Source organism: Littorina saxatilis, linkage group LG12 (assembly GCF_037325665.1).
Source record: "Littorina saxatilis isolate snail1 linkage group LG12, US_GU_Lsax_2.0, whole genome shotgun sequence".
NCBI lineage: Eukaryota > Metazoa > Mollusca > Gastropoda > Littorinimorpha > Littorinidae > Littorina > Littorina saxatilis.
Genome location: NC_090256.1, coordinates 45,603,525 through 45,621,112, shown reverse-complemented (window position 1 = coordinate 45,621,112; position 17,588 = coordinate 45,603,525). Strand labels below are relative to the sequence as shown.

The window sequence follows — 17,588 nt, the reverse complement described above, 5'->3', positions numbered from 1 at the left end:
CGCCAAATTGATATATCGTTCTAAGAAGTTTGATCATGTCACACCACTTCTTCGTTCCCTTCATTGGCTTCCCGTGTCCGCTCGTATCAGATACAAGCTTGCTTGTATCTGTTTCTCTGCCAAATTTGAAAATGGCCCTAAATACCTCAAGGAACTGCTCGTCACATATGACAATCCCTCTGACTACAACCTCCGCTCACGCGCTGACAGTCGCAAACTGGAAACTCTCGAGCGAAGCTTGCCTTCTTTTGGAGATCGCTCGTTTGCTTCTGCGGCTGCCATTGTCTGGAATTCTCTCCCTTCCTCCGTTCGCCATTCTGCTTCTAAGGACTCTTTCCGCAGTTCCCTTAAAACACACCCTTTTCGCGAATCCTTGTAAATTGTCCTTGCCATCTTTATAGACTGTTAGAGGTGAAGTTAGATTCGTTGTTTGAATGTGTCTTTTCTTTGTATAGTTGCTTCAGTTTTGATTGAGCCATAGGGTTGTGTATGAAATTTGCATTTAGTCTTTCTTTTTCTTGCTGAGTGTATGTACAGTCTAGAGAGGAGACGGACATGGTGTGAGCTTGTCCAGGGGGGGTATATGAACATCTCAGTGGCAGGGGGATGGAAGCACTTGCTAATGAGTGGGAGGATGTATGCACGTGAGTGATATTTGTAAATGTGTATTATAATAATATCATCTTTGTATTTATATTATTGAAATTGTTATATCTCGATGTACAGCGCTAAGAGCATAGTTAAATTTGTGAAGCGGCGCTATATAAGCTATCTTTATTATTATTATTATTATTATTCTTTAGCGCTTATATTGTCGGAGCGACCGTTACATGGTCGAGACAGTATGGCCGATAGGTCAAGGGAGGCTATTCCTGCCTCACGCGTCTATATACCGAAACGCGGCAATACGGCGCGTTGCATCATAAAATATCAATATTCTATACATTCTAAATAATAATGGAACAGCCCTCGTACACACAGAGAGAAAAGGATAGAAAGAAAAGAATAAGAATCGACACAAAAACCACAGTGACAAAAAAGCTTCAATAGCTTATACATATTTTTCAAAAACCAACAAATCTTTTTGTGAGACATTTATTACAATAATTACCATAGAGAGCACAGAGTAAAATATTTGTACAGGTGACCTTTACTTGACCAAAACTTGATGAGCAGAAAGTGGGATTTGCCAGTCAAGCCTGCAAAGGTACAATGTTTGTTTTTTTTTATGAACCTAAAATGGTTATAATACTAAACAACCAAATTCAGGCATATTCACTTTATGCACAGTAAAATCTTTTTTCATACATACAAAAACCAACACTGATGACATTTTTGTGTCTGATTTTGATTTAATATGACATTTCTTAATGATATACGATACTGATACATGTACAGCCTGGCGGTGACCTTACTATTCTTTCGCTACTGCTAATATGTTGAAGTCACAGACAAACTTCGTTCTCCTAATTCTTTAGTCACTTCCTCGGGAGACATGCAGAAGAAGAATATTGATGTGACGCCATTAATCACGTTATGACATCCTTTCAAACTTTGATTGGCTTTAGCAACATGAGGTCAGATGACCAGACCTGCCTACCTGTAAAATGATTCTTCAATCTATTGGTTTTATTTCGGCTTTAGGCCCATAGGGCATTTAAGCAAACAAAAATACACAATTAAGTCACACGCACAATGAGAGTGCACGCAGGCACAGCAAACAGTGTAATTAATTTCTTTCTTTCTGTATTTGGTGTTTAACGTCGTTTTCAACCACGAAGGTTATATCGCGACGGGGAAAGGGGGGGGGGGGGGGGGGGGGGGGGGGGGGGGGGGGGGAGATGGTATAGAGCAACTTGTCAATTGTTTCTTGTTCACAAAAGCACTAATCAAAAATTTGCTCCAGGGGCTTGCAACATAGTACAATATATTACCTCACTGGGAGAATGCAAGTTTCCAGTACAAAGGACTTAACATTTCTTACATACTGCTTGACTAAAATCTTTACAAACATTGACTATATTCTATACAAGAAACACTTACAAGGGTAAAAAGAGAAACAGAATCCGTTAGTCGCCTCTTACGACATGCTGGGGAGCATCGGGTAAATTCTTCCCCCTAACCCGCGAGGGGTGTGTAATTAATTAAACACCAAAAGAAAAAAAAAGAAAAAAAAACATAACACACTAACAAAAAGAAACCACATCTTCATCAACTAGAGCTCTACCTCACGAAATTAAGAGAAAAAAACAAACTAAACAAAAACAAAAAAACAAACAGACAAAACCAACAGAGTAAGAACCACAACAAAACACAACGAAACACGTTAATCATCTTGCGAAAATAACTCATAATAACACTAACAAAACAGAAGCAGCCAAGAAAGTCCAACAGCATGCGACAGAAATGACTAAAAACAAACAGCAAAAACAGCAACAAAACAAACTATTTGTTAAGTAGTTATTTCACTTTAGAGTCTAATTGAAAGTACAGGGCAATCCTGAAGCTTTCAGCACAAATCCAGATCATTTCAGGTCTCTATTTCAATTAAAAGTCAGAGTCAAGACCGAGTAAAAAGTTAGCGACGAGGCTGATGAGATGCCTCTCCCCCTCCCCCTCTAGAAGGATGGTTCTTTGTGGAGAGAACTCTGGGCAGAATGGGTTTGTTCTTCCCCGCGTCACGGCTCAACGCCTGCCCCATGGGGCGGTCAAAGATGCCCCCTTCCTGCTCCTCGGGGTCAGGGTATATAGCGTCCTGCTGTTGCTGCTGGCTGGCCAAACTCAGATGCTGTTGTTGTGGTGCGCGGTGAAGGGGTGGGCGCTGCCACTGTTGTGCTGGTCCTTGCCCAAACGGCGGCCGCTGTGACTGATGTTGGGAGGCGGGTTGTTGCTGTGGAGGCATGGGGATATTCAAATCCTGCGGCATAGGAATGGGCTGAGCGGGTGGGGCGTGTGAAGGCAGTGGAGACTGACCGGACATCTTGGCCTGCGTGCCTGACGCCTCTGGCCTCGGTCCCAGGCCACTTATGCCCTGCCCGCTGTAGTGTTGTTCTTTCAGGGCCATAGTGCTGGAAAACAGCGAGGTCCCTGATCCCTGCATCCTGCTCTCAAACAGCTTCTTGGCGTCCTCAATTCGCCGTTCCACAAAAGACACTCTGCTTTGGGTTGCAGGTTTTTCCTCCTGCAACAGATCAAACCTCTCTGCTATTTCAAGGTCGTGAGTCTTTTAGCAAACCATGGATAAAATTACGCTAATTATGAAGTGTATAAAGCAAGAGTTAATAGGGCGCTGGAAACAAACAATGATGAACATAAACTCCATGTTTTAATTGACACTGTTTCGAAAGGATTGAAAGAAAGTAAAACAATGTTGATGTGGCAGCCTAGAAGCGGGCTCACCTTTTCCTCGGGCACACCTTTGAGGCGGTATTTGAGCAGAGCCGAGGTAAGAGCTTTGGACACCTGCAGGGCCATAGCCGCGTCGTCTTCACTGGAGATCAGGTTGTTGGTCTGCCACACACGTCAAACACACGCTTACATATGTTAACCAAACAAACAACAACTTGTGAGTAAACCAAAGCAACAACAACTATTGAACAAACCAAAAAAACAATGACGACAAGCAAATCATATGCTTTGCTGGCACCCATTCTGGCGCTGTTACAAAAATTAAATTTGGCAATTTTTGATTGAGCTCATTTTGTACTCTGTAAACAAATGATGAAGAGAATTCAGTCACAACTGCATATATATCCCTCCCTCCTCCTCCAACTCTTTGTACGAGCCAATAATGCACATGAACAGAGCATTCTTACTAAAGATTCCACAAGCTAACTACATCCACAATGTCAATGAACAACAGTTACTCTTACTGAAGATTTCAACCAGCTTGCTAGACCTGCACATAAACCAACCATTCTTACCAAGGACTCTAGCAAGTTGGTCACTTCAGGTTTGGATTCCTCTTGGATCGGCCCAGCCTTGGCTGTTGCCTGCTTGGGGAGTTCCACTCTGCTGGGCTCTGGTTTGGGCACAGGCTGAGGTGGAAACGATGGTGCTGCTGCCACTGTGGGTGTGGTTGTGGATGCAGTCACTGGTGCTGTTGAACTTGCCGCTCGAGCAACCTTGGCAGCAAATTCCTCGGGTTCCTCCATGTAGCCACTACGCTTCAGCTGCAGACATAGAAGGTGCTGAACATAGTCTCGTTCTTTTTCACATCTCTACGTAGCGGATACTTAGAAGGTGCTGAACATAGTCTCGGTTCTCTACGTAGCGGATACTTACAGAACAAGCGCAGACATCCATGGTGCTTAAAATAGTCTTGTTCTTTTTCACATCTATATGTAGCAGATACTTAGAAGGTGCTGGAGATAGTCTCGTTCTTTTTCACAGCTATACGTAGCGGATACTTACAGAACAAGTGTCATTGAAATGGGTTAGCTGACGCCATTCGAGACAGTATGTTTACAATTCTTGTCCTTCCAACATCAGGAACTTTCCGTGTCTGACTGAGGTATCTGTCAGTGTCTCTGCTATCTAGACATAGAAACTGCATCTGTTGTGTGTTGTGTTACATTTGTTCACTGCAAGGAAAGTGCTTACAAGTGAGAGAGAAAACAAACCTTTTTCAGTCGCAACTCTTCACCCAGCGTGAGTGTGGGACGTCCTAGAGGCTCTGAAAAACACAATCATTACCATATTAACATTTGTCGGAATATTTATTGGCAACAAGGAAAAAGTGCAGACAACCTAAAATGGAATAAACAACTGATGAACAGTTATTCTTTTCACTTTCTCCTCTTTATTTTTGTTCTCTTTTTGATTTATCAACAGAAGAAAGTAAACATGGAACAGTTACAACAAATACTAGACACTACTAACAACAGAACTCTTAAACTGTCAGTATGGCAAAGCACAAATTGCAACAGTACCTGCAAGCTTCTCGCGCGCGCGCGCTCACACACACACACACACACACACATCCCACCTGGTTGAACCTGTTGCTCTCGGGGTGGTTGGCGACCCTTCTCTACTTCCTTTCTGTCTGGTACGTTCCTTTCTCTCTCTGCATCCCTTCTATCCGGTGCATGCCTTTCTCTCTCTGCATTTCTTCTATCTAGCGCATGCCTTTCTCTCTCCCTCTCGTCTCTGTACCTGGGGCTTTGATGGTCACCTCTGCCCCGCTCGTCTCGGTCCCTTTCTACTCTGTAGGCTCGAGGGAGAGGGCGACTTTTCTCACCCCCTCTCTCAGCATCAGGGGAGCGGGATCGTGAACGACTCTGCTCATAGCCCGTGATCGACTGCCTTTCTTTTCTGCCCTCTCTGGGTTTGTTCTCCCCAACTTTAGAACTTTTGGCAGGACCCGAGTCGCTGAAGCGCCGCTTGGCCTCTTCCTCCGACACGCCTGAGCGAATGAGCTCGTTGATGAGAGCCAGACGTGCCTGTTCTCTGGGCACGCCCCGCTTCTCGTACTCTCGCAGCAGTCGCTCCTTCGCCTCCTCCGGAGTGATGTTGTCGTAGTCCGCCGCAGATCGGGCCGGTGCCGCTTCTCTCCGACGTCCCGAGCCGGTCTCACCAGGCTTCAGTTTCTCCTCAACACCAGGCTTCAGTCTCTCTTCATCAGCACGCTTCGTTCTCTCGTCACCACTATGCCTTACTCTCTCTTCATCTCCACGTCTAACTCGTTCTTCTTCATTTCGCCGTATGCGATCTTCATCACCCCCTCTCATTCTCTCCGCATCAACACGCTTTGTCTTCTCTTCATCTTGTGAAACTTTTCTTGGTTCTTGGACTTGGCCAACACTTTCTCTATCTCTGCCGACACTTTCTCTATCTCTGCCGACAATACCTCTGTCTTGACCTACGCTAGCTGCTGGAACATCGCTAGGCGCTTGAGGGGGAGGAGTCTGGGTGGCCTTGATCCTCTGCGCGCGCACGATGGCCTCCTGGGTGGGCACACCCTGCTGGCGGAGGTGAGCGATGACCTTGTTCTCCGCCTCCTCCCGACTCAGCCCCCGCTCCATGTGGTCCTGGAGCATCCGTTTCTCCGCGATGTCGTCCAGCTCGCTGTCCTTGGCGGTGGCGCTCCCTCGCTCACCCAGTCCTTTTTTCAGGGAATCCTCCATGGACTTTAAGCGATCTTCCTCAGCCTCGGCCCTGCGCCGGGCTTCATCGGGCGGCATGCCTCTTCGCTCGTACTCGTGGATGAGATGCATGCGGTCGGCACCGGTCATGATGCGCGCCCTGGCCTGCAGGGGGGTTAACCCTCTTCGCTCATAATCCTCGAACAGCTTGCTTCTCTCCTCCTCCACCACCACCCTCCACTGCGCTTCCCGCGGCGACAGACCCTGCCGCTCGTACTCTCGGATCAGCTGCTGGCGGCTTTCATACGCCATCACTCTCTTCTGAGCTTCTGCCAGCAGCATGCCCTCTCGCATGTATTCAGCCACCCTTACCAGGCGATCTTCCTGCATGAGAACCCTGTCACACGCAATCTCGTAGGGGATGCCTAGCCGCTTGTATTCAAAGAACATGCGACGACGGGCTTCGTCTGGGCCGATTCCTCGGGCTGGATGGTTAAAATTGTACATTTCATAGGCGTGCATACGACGCCGTCTGTCTTCTTCAGATATGTACGGTCTGGCGTCTCGGAGCTCTCTCGGAGGAGGGTAGCTTCCCTCGCGTCTTTCTCGGTCGAAGTAGGGGTCTGTCTCTTGCCTTTCTCGACCAAAGTAGGGATCGGCTTCTCGCCTTTCTCGACCAAAGTAGGGGTCTGCCTGTCGCCTTTCTCGATCATAGTAAGGGTCTCTGTCAAAATAGTCTCGACCCCTTCCATAAGGTGGCGAAGGTCCACGGCGTCTATCATATTCTGATCCATAGGGCTCCCTGGGCCCATCTCGCTCTCTGGGTCCATCTCGCTCTCTGGGTCCATCTCGCTCTCTGAGTCCATCTCGCTCTCTGGGTCCATCTCGCTCTCTGGGTCCATCTCGCTCCCTGGGACCATCTCGCTTGTGTCCGTAACCCTCATAGGGACCCCTCCTCTCTCGTGGGTAGCCTGGTTCTGGGTGATCGCTTCTCTCCCGCCTGTGGCCCTCCCTGTCTCTATCACGGTCTGCGTCGGGAGGCGGGTGGCTGTGTTCTTTCCTCTCCCTGCGTAGCTTCTCCTCCTTGTAGTTGGCCATCACAACGTGGTGGGGGAGATGACGTCTGCACACAGCCAAAAAGGATACGCTTCCTGAACAAGTTATATACTGTTCAAAAAAAGAAACGAATAGCTTGTAATATTTGGTTAATTTAGTTTTATGGCTACAAGGATATCCACCAAACTGCAGAAAATGTTTATCTGGTCGTCGACCTTTCGTCCATTGCCACAAGTGAGCTCTGCACGTGACGCATGCGTTATCAGTGGCTACAATGTCAAAATTGCTCATTTGGCATGACCACTCGTCATGCTTCAGTGTAATCTCGTGAAACTCGGGGAATATTGAGCTCTCACCATGTCTTCCAAAACCCATAAAAGCGGATTGTTCGCCACAAAGAAATCAGACGACAATTCAGCGACGAAAGATGGCCCGATTGAGCAGAGAAGACCGCCAAATTGCATTGGGTCGTTTACAAGCAGGCCAAAGTCAAAGTGCAATCGCCAGGCACTTCCACGTGTCCCAGAGCACCATCAGTAGACTGTGGGTCAGGTTTCAAGCCACTGGCTCCGTTGCTGACTTGCCACGAGCGGGAAGACCAAGGGCGACAACTGCTGCTCACGACCGCTTCATACGGCTCCGCCACCTCCGGAATCGTTTCCTGTCGGCCTCATCTTCTGTCCAGGCTCTCCCCGGGCCACACCGATTATCGGACCAGACCGTGCGGAACCGCCTGCATGAAGCTGGTTTGAGAGCTCGCAGACCTCACAGAGGAGCTGTCCTCACCCGCCGCCATCGCCAGAACCGAGTGCAGTGGGGCAACCAGCACCTTCGCTGGACCGTCCGGAATCACTGGAGACACGTGTGGTTCAGCGACGAGTCCTACTTCCTGCTCCAGCGACATGATGGTCGGAGGAGGGTCTACCGGAGAGTAAACGAACGTTACGCGCCCAACTGTGTGGATGAGGCACCCGTTCATGGTGGTGGAGGCGTCATGGTGTGGGGGGCGATCAATACCGCTGGAAGGAGCACCCTGGTGCACGTCCAAGGGCGCATAACTGCCCAGCGATACGTGGAGGAAATTCTGCGCCCACACGCCCTTCCTCTTCTGGCTGACCAGGATGCCATATTCCAGCAGGACAACGCTCGCCCGCACACAGCACGACTCACCACCCAGTTCCTCACCGACCACCATGTCCAGGTGCTTCCCTGGCCATCCATGTCGCCAGACATGAACCCGATAGAACACCTCTGGGATGAATTGGACAGACGTGTGCGCAGGCGAGAAGAAGCGCCGGCAAATCACTGCGATCTATTGCAGGCACTTCAGGAGGAGTGGGACACCATCCCACAGCAAGATATCCGGCATCTGATCCAGTCCATGCCCAGAAGGTGCCGGGCAGTTGTTGCTGCTCAAGGCAGTCACACCCCCTACTGACTTGACAGCCTCGGCACCCAATCGTATTGATTGACTGATTGATTTGAAGATGCAAATGAACTGTGTGTGCATTCAACTGTGTCCATACCAAATTTCAAACAAATAATCTAAATATTGGATTTTCTGTTAATTTTTTCGAAAAATAAAACAAATTTGGCAAGTAGCAACTATGCGTTTCTTTTTTTGAACAGTATAAGTTAAAAGACTCATTCTCTAACTTTCTATTGAATAAGAAATGTATGTGGGTTACATACCAGCGTCTCCCCCTCCCCTACCCCAATTTTTTTAGCTTGCCCTTTTAGGATCCTATTTTTCATATTATGTGTTCATACCACAAAATGATTGGCCTCCATTTTAAGACTCTGTCCAAGACATGATTTTCTGATTTGTGTAAGTCTTAAAAAGTGGGTTTCTACTGTATTTCAGTGATTGTCTTACAGCAGTCTGTAAACAGATATAGTTTCGACTTGCTGGTTTTTGTAGGTCTTAAAAAGTGGGTTTCTACTGTATTATAAAGTTTCAAAAATAAACTTTGATTTAATTAATATACTTACCAACTCACATAGATTGCACTAACTTCGTTTGGTTGCTAAGACATTGAAGCACTCTTACATGGTAACATGGGGAGATAACTCTAAAACAAAAACCACATGCCATATAAGGCATGGTCCGTAGTGGTTATCTCCCCTACCGGTGTACTGCGCATGCGCAGGATGTATACCGTCATTCCGTCCTGAAACATATACCCCTTTATACAATTTGCGGGGCAGGCTGGGAGGGAATTCAATATGTGAGTTGGTAAGTATATTAATTAAATCAAAGTTTATTTTTGAAACTTTATATTAAATTACATATTCTTACCCAACTCAGAAAGATAGCAGATTGCTAATTTAGGTGGTGGGAAAATGTACTCACAGTTAACATCTTGCGAGTAACTGGCCTCCAGCTACCATAGCTGGCAGGCCAAAAGTTCCGTTCTGTCGGGCACTTGATACGTCCCGCAGGTAGAAATTTAAAAAGACATCTTCTTATGTCCAGTAGGCTGCATTCAAGACTTCTTCAAGTCTTCCAGACTTTAAGACAGCCAAGGAAGAGGCCCATGCCCTGACTTCGTGAGTCCGAGCTGACTGTAGAGGAAGGACTGACTGGCCCCCCCCCCCCCCCTTTTTCTTGCCACCACTTGTAAGCCTGTCTTACCAGAGTGGAAACCCATCTAGCCAAGGTAGACTTCATAACATCTTTTTCTCTTAGTATTAATGGAGATAAAAAGTAGTTTTTGTTTTGGTGACCTGATCGGGTTAGCGGAGACAGGTAAGCTCTCAAGGCTCGCACAGGGCAATTAGCTACATCCGGATCTGACGGGAGCTAGTATGTTGCTCAGCGGTTTGATCTGAACTAATGGAGATGGTTTATTTGGCTTCTGGTTTTTTGCTAAGAAATTAGGACAAAACCTGAGGACTACCGAACCATCTTTCTCGAACGAGATGTCTCGAGGTGAACCAGACAAAGCATGTATTTCGCTACCCCGTCTCGCGGAAGCCAGCATAGTAAGCATGACTGCTTTCCGAGTGAGATTATCAAGACTAGCTGTATGCAAAGGCTCAAAGGCTTGTGATCTTAAGTATTCCAAAACAAGAGGCAAATCCCAGGCCGGGACAGAAGATTTGGATTTAGCAAATCGAAGGGACGCTCCTTTAATCACACTGGAGATAACACACCCCCAAGTGAAATCGAGTGACCTAGCTGTTTCAGCGTAACTGAAATTGCTGATCGACGAACCTTCAGTGAAGCCGGAGAAAGACCCTGGTCAGCAAGCCAGGATAAGTGGTTTGTCACCTGCATTGAACGGGGCGATGTAACATTCACTCCGTTAACTTGACAACACTTGGTCCATGCCAACCAATGCGAGGTGTAGACTGAAGAAGTTGAACCTCTATGCGATCCCTGGACCAAATCCAGCGTAAAGGCCGAAGCCCCTGAGCGTCTCAGTGATTCCCGCACAGTTGCCAACCGTGAAGGGAAAGCCACTGTGGGTTTTCGTGAGGGATGCCTGATCGAGGTTGAACTAGATCTCCTCTTCTGAGTTTGAGAGGAAACGGGGGCTTGCTTGCCAGTCGTAGGAGATCCGGTCATGAACCTCTGTCTTGAAAGAAGACAAAATAGCCAGTAAATCAGCTTTACTCAAAGATTGCTCGGCTTGAGGAGCCTGAACCTTCTCCGAAAATGATTTGTCAGTAGAGGTAGGTTTGCCATCAATGGAAACGAAAAATGATTCTTGAGTCTCCGGGTTGAGAACACTGACAATGGACGAGTTGTCACAAAGAGAATTTTTCTGAGAACTATGAGTAGTTGTGGCCGTAGCCGCCTTAGCTTTAGTTTTGCCCGCTTTGCCTGAGTAAGACCCTGGAGAGCTAACCTGCTTGGCAGAACTCCGAAACTTCTCTTTATCTTTCTGCTTGTCAGCCATTTTCAATCAAAAATGAACTAACAACAAGAAGATGCAAAACGCTCAAATACGCTAAGAAAATTCTCTCAATAAGAAAAATAAAATCTCTCACCAATTCATGAAGAAGGGAAGAAAGATGAAACAACGTTACCGAGATTCGATGGTTTGTTTGTTTGTTTCACGCCCAGCCGACCACGAAGGACCATATCAGGGCGGTGCTGCTTTGACATTTAACGTGCGCCACACACAAGACAGAAGTCGCAGCACAGGCTACATGTCTCACCCAGTCACATTATTCTGACACCGGACCAACCAGTCCTCGCACTAACCCTATAATGCCAGACGCCAGGCGGAGCAGCCACTAGATTTCCAATTTTAAAGTCTTAGGTACCAGCCGGGGTTCGAACCCACGACCTCCCGATGACGGGGAGGACGCCTTACCACTAGGCCAACCGTGCCGGTGAGAGATTCGATGGTCTTCACACAAGTAAAGACCAATGGCTAAAGAAAAGCCAGAGCACTTCAAACACGTCCAGCGCCGTGCGTTGAAGGAAAAGGAATGAGTGTCACCGGTATACATCCTGCGCATGCGCAGTACAACGGTAGGGGAGATAACCACTACGGACCATGCCTTATATAGCATGTGGTTTTTGTTTTAGAGTTATCTCCCCATGTTACCATGTAAGAGTGCTTCAATGTCTAAGCAACCAAACGAAGTTATTGCTATCTATGTGAGTTGGGTAAGAATATGTAATTTAATTCAGCGATTGTCTTACAGCAGTCTGTAAACAGATATAGTTTCTACTTGCTGGTTTTTGATCTCCTTACTGCTTTCGTCTGTGATCATCTTTTAACTGAATACCGTATTTGACGGATTAAAAAACGCACCGTTTTATACGCCGCACCCCCGACTTAAAAAAAAATTGGGACAAGTCACTATATTAGCCGCCGTCGAAAAAAATATAATCAGATCGTGTCAATCAATCAAAACAACCAGGCAAACGAAAGTACGGTATTTGGCGAAATCAGCTCCGAGAATAAACAAGTGAAACCAAGAAGAAAAGTAAAATAAGTTTGAAGAAAAATATCACACACACAATTTGTAACCAACACACACATGTAGTCCCGCCCAGAATAAGCTTTTTTGGGATGATTTACAACTTTTGCGCAAATTTCGAGCAGACAAAAACACAACATGGCGGCTCTCGCTCCTCCAACTATCGCGAGACACAAAAAAACAAAATCTCGCATGCGCGAGATCCTGATACATCCGGTGTTTCTCTGTACGCTATCTTGTCACGACGACTTGTTGACAAACGAAGATTCGCGAAAGAAAGAGAAAAGCGCCGAGTCTTGAGTAGAGAGCTAATAAAGTACCGGTAATCGCTAATCGAGCGAAATGAAAATCCGCGGCGACTTCCATTAGGTGAATGCTATTCAAGTTTAGGTAACGTTTTAGCCGCATCTTTTTATAAGCTGCAATGCGATTTTTGTTGAAAAAAAGTCGCGGCCTGTAGTCCGTCAAATACGGTAACATCCATGAAATATCAGAACGTAAATCAATAGGATGATCACACTTGACAAGATATGTCTGCAATCTGAACAGCTTTGACACTCACCACATTCTTCACATTTGATTGACCCATTTGCATCTTTTGATGAGCGCTAACTATTCATTAAAGTGTCATTTGTTTACTCATTCTTTTAGTACTCTTTCTTCATTGTTGTGTTTGCGAGAGACACTCACATTTCACCCGATGGTCCGGTCCCAGGCTCTGCACACACAGAAGCATTCACGCGTCAACCAAGTCTTCATACTCACACAGACTGCGTTTACACCATATTTCCCTATGTTTCCTGCATAAACCTGAAAATACTGGAAATAAAATTAGAAACTGGTCATACCTACCAGATGATATTTCCTTTGACAGATTTCCCCCTTGTATATTTACCATGCTTTCACTTCAGTTGACTCGTTTCTGTGAGAGCCAGGATTGGTACTTTGAAAGAGACACCATGTTGGGAAAATATCTGACCTCACAACAGCACTGCAGTCCTATTGTTGTCTCTCTAAAATATATAACACTGCAGTTGAAATCAACAGTACAGCAAAGATTGATCTTGAAACCTCCACAATACCTTGGCCCAATCCCTCCGCATAGTTTCAATACAGTACAACTTGATTGTCTGTTGCGTGGGTACAAACCGAAATTTTGTCTTTGGCCTCATTACACACAATAGATACCCACAGTAACCAGAAATAAAACATTGATTTAATCAAACACTGGCTCACATCAAAGAATAAACTTGTCCAAATCATTTTATCACAAGTGCCCCATGTAATCAACAATTTCCAGGTTTGTTCAAGATGTGAAAGAGTTAATACTCTTGCTTTTGGTGAGGCAAGCTTTCTACATGTGCTCCTTGTGCATGTGTTTCTGACACACCCCTTGCTTGTGTCTGGCCTAAAATGTCACTTGGAAAAGTTTGACTCCATAAAGTAAAAGCAAGAGTATTCACTCTTTGACAACCCATGCAATCCCGACCAAGCAAAGCCCACAGAATTATTTCTGAACACGGTGTCAGTGAGGAGTGTCTGCCCAGTGTCAGCGTACCCTCTGTCTTTTCCCCCGCTGGCTTGGCCTCCTTGCTTTCTCCGGCCTCTTGCTCCGCTTTCTTTTCGGTACCCGGTTTCTCAGCGATTTTCTCCACCATGGGTGCCCCCCTCCCCTCCTCCTTCTCAATATCCGAGCACACCTCCTCCAGAAAGGCTGACAACTGTGATTTCTTCCCTCCGTGCGTCTTGACGTGTTCATAGATATGTGGGCGATGATCTCTCTGTGAGGCAAAAAGCAGCTCATTACCAATTCTCCCAGACAGACATGTTGCATATGGCCTAGTAGGACCCAATGGGTTAATTTTGAAGAAGACCATATCATTTTCATGACATCCATTCCTGCTTATTATAGTCTTGTTTATGTATCTAGAGTATCCACCTGTTTTTTGGTTTGATACTTGATATTTTTTCCATTAATAATGCACTCGATATGCTTCAATAAGCTCCTAAACAACCAATGGCTTAATACCATCACAGACCTCCAAATGCAGACCATGCTGGAGAATAGAGCAACACACACACACACGCAACCACAGCAACGCACACACACACATGCACCCACAGCCACACACAAACGCACCCACAGCCACACACAAACGCACCCACAGCCACACACAAACGCACACACAGCCACACACAAACACAACCACCCACCCACCCACCAGGTACTTCATGCGGTGTTTGGATCCCATGAGGTGTGTCTGAATGGATGCACTGTCACACTGACTGTCGCAGACTGTGCACAGAAACGACGGTTGACGGCCAAGCTGAAACTCCTTCACAAATGTCAGGCCTGCAACAACCCCAGACACAAACTATCAAAGAGGACTAAATGATGGACAAGAAGATACAATGACTGATTCCACTCGCTCCCCTGAAGTTTTAAAATCCTAGGTAGGTCTGGTCATTAACATTCAAACTGGTACAAATCTGAGCACATCCATAGTTTCTCATTTCTACATTTCTCAAAATGTTACGACTTTGTTGAAAAGTAGAGCCTTGTAGAATGCAATACCATGGAACCCACCTTTTAAAGCCTGAACAAATGTGAACAGTATCCGGTCTTAAATAGGAGTGAGTCTTAAATTGGGGGAGGGGTGTGTGGAGGTGTCTTAAAAGGGGGATTCCTCTGTACAATGAACCCGTTTTGACCCCCCCCCCCCCCCCCTTCTTAAGACCTTGCCAGCCTTTTTCAGATGTTCCATTCATAATCACTGTAAATCTGATTCCCATTTAAATACTCCCTCCTTTTGAAGACCTGAACTTTTCATGATTTTGGAGGTCTAAAAAGGCCGTTTCACTGTACTGTTCCAGCATCACACCCACCGACAATGGCCTCAGGAATAGCTTTCAGCAGCTCCAGCAGAACAGACGGTCCGTCCCCCGGTACGGTATTGAAGGACGCTGTTGGTGTATTTTTCTTGGGCAACTGGGCATTAGGTCCCAAACGGCTCAGCAAGCGACGAGGTATGAGACCTGAAGACAGAAGGAAGGGCAAAACACATCTTCATAAATAATGGCTCAAATTTTATCATTTTCCTCCTCTCACACAAGCTGGAACATTCAGCTGTTGTTGAATGTTCCAACATGATTTGATTACACCTTGAACACAGGAAAGTTCAAAGACATTTCAATGCTCTTGCTGATCCTGATTGTAAGCCTGTCACTATTTAAAAAGAAGAAGTTTTATTGCCACTTAGCTAACTGCATCTTTGATAAGCCATCACACATTAAGCAAGGTAATTAATTATTTGCCACTTCAAAACTGAATTCGTAAACAGTCTCGGATTGACAAATAAACATTTGGGGAGTGAAGGGGGAGGAGAAAGAGAGATACTACTAAATACTTTTAAAGACTTCTGAGTAAACTGTACTGGCAAGTTTATTTCAATATTATTTCTTAAATTTTCTTAGATGCCACTTGGCAAGCATGGGTAATATACTTTGTCAATTGAAGCAGCATAACATGCTTTGAGTCTCACTGGAGAAGAAACAAAATATAACATTTGTCATTTCAAAGCTGAATTTACAAACAGCCATGGATAGACAAATGTTATGCAGAGAGATTATGGGATATTCTTTTGAAGATTGACCAGTGCCATATATAACTGAACATATTTTCCCCTGCCGAAAATCAATCAATCATTGAGACATTAAAATAATATAACAAATGCAACAGCTCCTATTTTGTAACAAGCAGAGGCTCAACTTTCACCACTTTTGTTCCAAGTCGTTCTGTCTAGATTTTCTTATATTATATGAAACAAGGATGACTTGCTGTATACGATTAGAACACACACACACACACACACACACATCATTTAACACAACTCTGTGTGCGTGCGTGTGTGTGCGCACATGTATGCATGCATGTGCGCACATGCATGCATGCATGCGTGTGTGTTTGATTGACTCTGTGTCTTTTTGTAGGTCCAATTGTCTACTGTACAAAAACAGCTGACTTTCAACTGAAGCTTTTCACCATTCTGTGAGCAAACGCAAAACATCAGTAACTTCAAAACAGGTGCACACAGCACGATATCAGGAACCGAAAGCGCACAGCATGATATGAAGAACCGAATGTCCGCCTTGTAAAACGTATTTCCCAGGACAAATGGAGCTGCAATGCGTAATTTCAATAGTTATTCGATGAGGCAAAATATGGCAGGATTGATTGGGATCATATATCAGGCAATGCCTGACGGTAATGTCGAATCTTGCTTGTCCCCCTTGGAAACAAGACAAGATCAGACTCTGCTGCACTCACCTTTCAATCACAAGGATCTTTACCGAAACGATCACGCTTACAACTGAGTGAACAACACTTGGGGTCACTGCACGCTAACCAATTCCGTTACAACCGCAACTAAAAAAGAAAAAGGGGAAATGGGGGATGACGGGGTATAACGTTGAAGATGAATGGTATTGTGTCGGCAATGTAGCACAGAACCAGACTAGCTTAGGAAGATAAGTAGCGTAGCTCTGGCCCATGGTAGGTTCCCTGCAAGACTTACTTCCATTTTCCACTGCCTCCTGTACCTGAAACAAAGGAATACAAAAGCACTCTTACAATCTGTTTTACTTGAAAGAGTGATTTGTATTTGCATGCAGTAAAATGTTGCAATTACAAATATTTATACAAATTAACACAAACACACCTCACAAACAAAATGCTACTGAGAACCAGAAATTTGCTGTAACAACAGAACCATGGATTTCACCACTCAAGACAAAAATAATGACAAATTATATCAAATTTTTTTTCTTTTTTTTTTTACAAAGTAATGCATACTTTAACTTTAATGATAAATCAAAGTAAGTAAACAAAATATTACAATTTCATTTTCAGACAATTGCATTTGATATAACATGTATGCACCAAATGTGTGATAACTGTTCTTGAAAGCCTAGCAGTAGCTCCTCAGTCAGAAGCTTCCCATTAACAACAACAAATGACAATGAAACACAAGGCATGTGTCAAAAGTTAAACTGATCAAACAAACAAACAAGCAAATAGACTGTTCAAAGAGCACTCAGTTACACAAACATGTGAACAGTACACAATCACATCAATAAAGACGTAAATAAAATGAAGACAACACAGAAAATGGTGTCTTTCAGTAGCTACTAGACAAGGCCAATGTTGTGGGAGTGATAGGGAAGAGCTGGAACAGTTCCCTCAGCCAGACGCACAGTACTTACATACACTTCAACTCTTGCTGCTGCTTCTCAGTCTCAGTGTTTACAGTCACCCTTTTCTGTGCACGCGTGTGCACATGTGTTACGTCTCCTCTCTTTTTCAGTAACATTGGAAAACAGCTTATGTATGCATGTGTTGTTATTTCATGTTTGGAATTTGTTTCTTTCCGCTGCTGGCCTCGTTGGAGTTGTTTTGTCTGTTTCAGACTAGACCTACTTGACCATTGATGGATGATTTGCCATTTGGAA

At 45.2% G+C, this 17,588-nt stretch overlaps 1 protein-coding gene across 1 annotated transcript in view; it reads right to left on the bottom strand.

Moving 5' to 3' along the window:
- Window positions 1-1,079: 1,079 nt before the first annotated feature.
- The window catches only part of LOC138982055 (serine/arginine repetitive matrix protein 2-like), a 33,167-nt gene continuing 16,658 nt past the window's right edge, over window positions 1,080-17,588 (bottom strand). Inside the window, exons 6-15 of the mRNA XM_070355273.1 lie at window positions 16,655-16,679; window positions 14,967-15,116; window positions 14,303-14,433; window positions 13,639-13,861; window positions 12,771-12,798; window positions 4,988-7,206; window positions 4,623-4,675; window positions 3,924-4,172; window positions 3,400-3,510; window positions 1,080-3,181 (exon numbers count right to left, since the gene is read on the bottom strand). Of these exons, the coding sequence (XP_070211374.1) occupies window positions 2,579-3,181; window positions 3,400-3,510; window positions 3,924-4,172; window positions 4,623-4,675; window positions 4,988-7,206; window positions 12,771-12,798; window positions 13,639-13,861; window positions 14,303-14,433; window positions 14,967-15,116; window positions 16,655-16,679 (3,792 nt within the window). The 3' untranslated portion in view covers window positions 1,080-2,578. The remainder of the gene's footprint in view (window positions 3,182-3,399; window positions 3,511-3,923; window positions 4,173-4,622; window positions 4,676-4,987; window positions 7,207-12,770; window positions 12,799-13,638; window positions 13,862-14,302; window positions 14,434-14,966; window positions 15,117-16,654; window positions 16,680-17,588) is intronic.